At 39.5% G+C, this 6,000-nt stretch overlaps 1 protein-coding gene across 1 annotated transcript in view; it reads left to right on the top strand.

Moving 5' to 3' along the window:
- HS1BP3 (HCLS1 binding protein 3) overlaps positions 1-3,818 on the top strand; it is a 63,125-nt gene extending 59,307 nt beyond the window's left edge. Inside the window, exon 7 of the mRNA XM_026846484.1 lies at positions 2,501-3,818. Within this exon, the coding sequence (XP_026702285.1) occupies positions 2,501-2,729 (229 nt within the window). The 3' untranslated portion in view covers positions 2,730-3,818. The remainder of the gene's footprint in view (positions 1-2,500) is intronic.
- The last annotated feature ends 2,182 nt before the right edge of the window (positions 3,819-6,000 follow it).

The following is a 6,000-nucleotide window of genomic DNA, read 5'->3' on the forward strand; positions in this document are numbered from 1 at the left end:
GCTGAGTGGTTTTATTGTTGTGGTTAGCACAGAAATTAACACAGAGCCACACAGGAGTAGAGAATTCGGGAAGCTGTACCATCTGATCAGGTTAATGATCTGTATTTACTGCTGCCCCTTCTGGGGAGTGCACCTAGTTCAAAATCATGCTTCCTCCATATGATCTATATGTATATGTATTGTTTATCTGGTTATTAAGGTTTCTGTTATTTATGACCAAAACTTTATGACATGGACACTGATTCATTCAGTATTTGTTCATGCCAAGAAGGGAGTCATATCAGCTAAAGCGAGGCTTCAGAGATACCAGCCCTAACATGTTTTGTTTATTACAGAGCAAAGAGAACAAAAATATGTCTTGGCAATATGATATCTCTTGGATATCAGTTTGCAGCAAACAAAAATGCCTGGTCTTAAATTAAATTAATTTCTTCTATGTAGATGATGAATTCAGGAAAAAGAAATATACTGACAAGGTGTTTTGTAAGTTAGGTGGGATATGTCACCCACAGGGAATTATGGAAACTAAAAGACATCAGAAATCTTATCAAATAGAAGAGAATTTAATCTCCAGAATTACTTGGGGGATGAAATTTGAGGATCTGCCTGCTAGAATACAAGTCCACAAGGTAGAGTTCAAGGTGCAGAGCTCTGGGACAGTGGCCCTCCTCTGTCCACAACTTGGTCTGTTTAGGTATTTCCTAGTTTTAGATATCAGTGTTTAGGCAATTGATTGTACAAGATTAGCTTGCTATTTGCCACGAGACAGTCGTGGGTGCTGCGACCAACAGAGAGGATCCATCCCATCCTCCTGGATGGAGGGACTGTGCCACCTCTTGATGTCGTGCTCTAGCAGAGACAGAGGGAGGATGGGCTGCACATGTTCTGCGGACTCCTTTCTTGTTTAAGAATCACCTGACCAGACTTTCTTATCTTCACAAGTTCTCTAAGAGTGAACTAAGTAAAATTATTTGAAGGGAATCTTAGCACCGAAGAAAATTCCAGTCTGTTTGGAATAGATCCTGCACCTTAATTTTGTCTCCTAGTTCATTTGTAGCTTCCCTGTCAGGCTACCCTTTGGCTGAGGCAGAGGGAGTTTTACTGCTGGCACTGTTACAGTCTAATGGGCTCAGCTGGTTACTGAAGTTTGGTAAAAACAGGTTTTGTAACAGTGCTTGTAAACAATTAAACAAGTAAATTATTTCACTGCCTAAGACGCTACTGTCATAGAGTAAGTGTATCACACTAGAGCTGGGCTCTGGCAAGGAGATACCCACATACTACAAACCTACTGTTGCTCTTGCTCTGGCTCCTGGTTCCCCATGTAAAAGTTTTTGCTTGTACTCATACTTTAGGTTTCTTGATTTTGTACACTACAGTTAGAGGTGGAGCCTTTTGCAAGTCATGTATTTTGTAAGCATATATGAGGCATGCATTTTATCAGGGGCTTCGCTTTTGTAGCTGGTCATTACACAACTGATTATCTGCATGGATTGCTGGTTGGGTTTTGACTGCTTAACAACTATTTATCAATCAAGCCTGCAGGAAATTAACTGTGTTTACTCCTTATGGTATTTTGTTTGGCCACTGTGCTCAGAGGACCAAAACAAAGCTTTTTTGATTCAGAGCAGAAATTACTGTGGCCTGTAAAGACTTCTCTAGCTATGCTAATTTTTACTTTGCCATCTCATTGCTATATCTTTTAGAGATGTGATGTGTCACAACCTTCCTTCCCTTTCCTGCACATACATACTCACTTTCCAAAGGCAGGCACCTCTTGGAGTCACAAGACAATCTGTTTTGAGGGCTCTCTCAAAATCTTTAACAGCTCCTATGGGAACAGAGTTGGGCATGTGCATCGTGCTGTCTCCTGCTAAGGTCAGTCAGTGCAGGTAGAAAACATCCTTATCTGTTTCAGGTATTTTGCGTTATTTCACTAGGAAATAGGGGGAAATGGTTACCAAAAAGACTTGTTGTATAAAGTCACAGATTGCAAAATTTCTTCAGTTTCTTGGAAGCAAATGTGAACACAGTATTTTTATTTTTTTTTCCCAGTTTCTCATGATTGAACATGGGGGATGCTCAATCTCAGTCTTGGGGGATAGGGATGAAGATGAAGCAGAGCTGAATGTGAAAAATTTTACTATTCCATGAAAATTTCTGGGAATCAAATCATCCTGTCACATATAAAAGCCTTTTTTTCCAAACTAAAATTAAGTTCTTTTTCTTTGATAATTACAAATTGCTTTTAGTTTAGACCTTGCAAACATGCTGTAAAATTAATTAACTTGTACACTGAACTGAAAAACCACACTATAAAAAGACAATTCTTATTTTAGTAACACTGAAACTTCTTTGGAAAGCTCTTCCTGAAAGAGAAGTTCATTGAAGTTGATCCTTTCCTGCAGAAAATTTTATTTTGCAAGATTGCATTTTCTTACAAAACAAAGAGCAGTTCAGAAATTCCCAAGATGTTACTGATGTTTTCTTTTCATTCCAGAGTTGAAGATGATTTAGAGAAACTCTTGAAAGTAACCTCCAAACCAAAACCTAAGGTGCCATCAAAACCACCACTGCCTCAGAAGCCAGCAGTTATCCCCAGGAGCACTAATTCATCTCCACTGGCAAAGCCAAAAGAAAACAGGATTCAGACAATGAGTGAAGTGGACATTCTCCAGTATATCCAGGAAAATGAATCTATCAACAACCAAGATGCAAGTCTTTTCTGAACATACATATTTTTAAAATGTAATGATGCCTTCTTGGCCCAAACTCCCCGTGAGCTCAAGTGACGGTAGCATGAGTTGACCACAAGTCTTTACTGTCACAGTGCTCATTTGTGTACCATGATATAGAGAGCAGCAAGTTTGACTAGCAGAGGCTTGACATGATGTTTTCAAAACAGTTGATGTTGCCTTAGATTTTCAGGGTTTTACAGGGAATGTGGACAAGGACATAGCACTACAGATTGTCTACTACTACTTTAGTATCAACATAGTACAGTTTTGGTCAGTTTATTACTGATTGACAGTGGTGTGTTGCACACATGGCAACTGTGAGTAGCGTCCAACAAATGGTCTGAGGCAGGACAGAATGCTGTTCCTGCCATTTTAGACAGGTATTTCAACTCACTGGAAAGGCTATTTTCCTTTTATCCTGTGCATTTTTGTAGCAGCCCTTTCCTCCCTGATTGATATTTTAGTAATTTATAACCAAGAACTGTTAAGTATAGGTAACAGTTCCTCTGTAGTTCAGAGAAACACTGAAATCCCAGCTAAGCCTGACAATCTGCTGCCCTCTTTGTTGTGCAAATGCCAGCTTGTAAGAGAACTTGTAAGACTGCAAACACTAGACACTATGCATCTCTGGCCCCTGGGGAGAACAGCAAATGACTGAAGAGAGCCAAGAGTGTAGCTCCAGACATATGAGGAGGTTGCAGTGTGTAGGGGGGGTTGGATGCTGTAGGACTGGTGAACCTACTCAAGACTCACAAGGGCTAATTTTTTCCAGCCAGGTCTTCCTGGGCTTCCACTGTGATTAGTGGAGAGAAAGAAATTTCTCCTGGAGGTGATTCAGTGCAGGTGTCCTACTGGAGGAACTCTGAATTGCTCTCTGGAGTCACTCTTTTTCCTTCCCTTCTAGAACTTAAAGAAGAAGCCATGGTGATTAATTTCACTAAGCTAAAATGAGGTTTTTTGATAAAACTGTGATCTGTTCATTACTATGGCAATGATTATAACAAGGGAGGACCAACATGGGATTATCCAGAGTTAAAAATAGGGAGAAAATATACTGGAGAAATTTTAATAAGCAGAAAAGCCAAAACATGGTAGAACAGGCGTCCCAGACTACTTCTTTTCACCTCTGGCTCAGGCACTCTGATTCAACATGCTGAATTTACAACGAATGTGGGTTGATACCTGCTGTCATGTAGAAAGAGATACCTAAACTCATTCCACGTGTGTTCTACCCAGATGTGAAGACAAGCTCCCCAGAGGGAAAATATTAATATATTCAAGCCATATGACTATCCCCAAGTTTGCCTTTCTAATAGAGAATAAACAGAAAGCATTATATGTATATTTTTTAATAATGAAATTATCTTTATTAGCATTTCCTTTTTAAGCCAATGGAAAATATGATAAAGGTATTTTGGTTTGATGGGACAGATAAAAATGTAACCATTGGCCCTTGTCCATGTACAGTATATTTCAGTATAATAAAACATTTTGCTAACCTGCAGGTGTTATTGTTACTGTTGTTCTCTAGGTTGTACAGTAGCAGCAAATCGGAGTTAAAGGATGGATTCCATTTAAGATATGAGGAGCCTTACATGATGTTAAAGTGCATGCTCTGCTAAAACCCCGTGTAAATAAGTATGAAACCAAGAGTGTAGCTGTGTTCATATTTCCTTTGAGAGCAGCTAAAGGTAAAACTATATATGGGCAAAGGTAGTACCTGATCCTGTCTGTTCTCGCAGTGTCCTGGTCTAGTTAGTAAACTGGTTTATTCCATCCTGTAAAAGGGGAACAAAAGCACTGAGGAGAAAATAAATCACTTGCCAGAGAGCAGGCAGGAGAAATTAATTCCAGGCAGCCTTCCTGTTGGACTACCTGGTGTCATGAACAGTGACTATATATTTAACTGAGGGTTAAGGAATCTTGATCTCCACTTTATTCAGCAAGACTGCTTGCATTTCTGTATTTTTGGCCTACAGCCCATCACGTGGCCTGGACACTGATAAAACTACTATATCGAGGGCCATGTTACTGATGTGAGGCTACAACTGGAAGGGTGGGCAGATGCCAGAGCAAGACATGGTGGCTGAACATGAATAGGCTGAAGAGATATCTGAGCATGGGCATTGAATTATTCTTGCAGTGGCAATAATTATGCCTCTGTTATCTCTCATAGACATTTTTCTAGCCTGTCCTTAAAAATTTGTCTGGCTGGAGAGCTACACTGGAGATGTCATAGCCTCATGGGTGTGATACTACATTTCTTTGCCATCCTATTAAAAAAGTTTTCCTAATGTTTGACATAACTGTTCCTTCCTGCAACTTAAGCTTGTTACTTCTAATTCTCATTAGCATGGAAAGAGAACAAAGTATATATACTCCTTTCAGTCTTTTGTAGACTGAACAACTCTGCCCAGTGAGGGTGGCAGCAAGACAGGTCAGGACATCACTACGAACCAGTTTCTCATGACTTGGTGTGCCCTAGATGAGTGTTGTTTCTCCCGTTTTTAGTATTGTTACACATCCACATCCCAATTTACCAGGGGCAATAAAGGATACCAGCATCCCACACCCTTTCATAAACACCACTTAGTGCAGTGACACAGTGTGCAGCCTTTGTTCCAGCTGGGACTATGTTTTTCTTTCACTGTTCTTTATAGCAATGTCATCTGTCTGCCTTGCACCAACTCTAAGAGCTCCACTGAGAAATGGCTCATGTTTTTGCAGAGCAGTGAGAGGGTAGATAGTCTATATTACCATCATAACCATGGGAACATTCCCAGTAATACAGTATAGCTGTATCCATTTTGAATGGCCAAGGAATACTTTGCCCCCCTAAAATTGTCAAATTACCTAAACAACACAGGGGAGGAAGAGTTAATTTTTTCTGTGCTAGATCTTTAAGATGATTTTAAGATCAATGTTTTACTTCAGAAAAAAAATCTATCTTTCCTGTCAAGGAACTAACATAAAAGGATCCTTCATAAATCCCAGTATTACGCATTTGTTTTACAATGCAAATGTCTAGCTGCAGTAATATTTATAGGCACTTAGAGGTGAGTTACAGTCCTTGAATAAATTATATATAATGAATCATTATTATAGAAGAGAAGAATGTCAGACAAATGTTGCCCAGAAAAATTGAACATATTATTTGAAATGACATAGGGAAACCACACAACATACTTTGCATCCTGCCAGACCAGAACTTTTTTTTTCCCTACATCACTTCTAGTAGCAGCTATTTTATTAGCCTGCTCTT

Source organism: Athene cunicularia (genome assembly GCF_003259725.1).
Source record: "Athene cunicularia isolate RWA chromosome 3 unlocalized genomic scaffold, athCun1 chr3_part1, whole genome shotgun sequence".
NCBI classification, from domain to species: domain Eukaryota; kingdom Metazoa; phylum Chordata; class Aves; order Strigiformes; family Strigidae; genus Athene; species Athene cunicularia.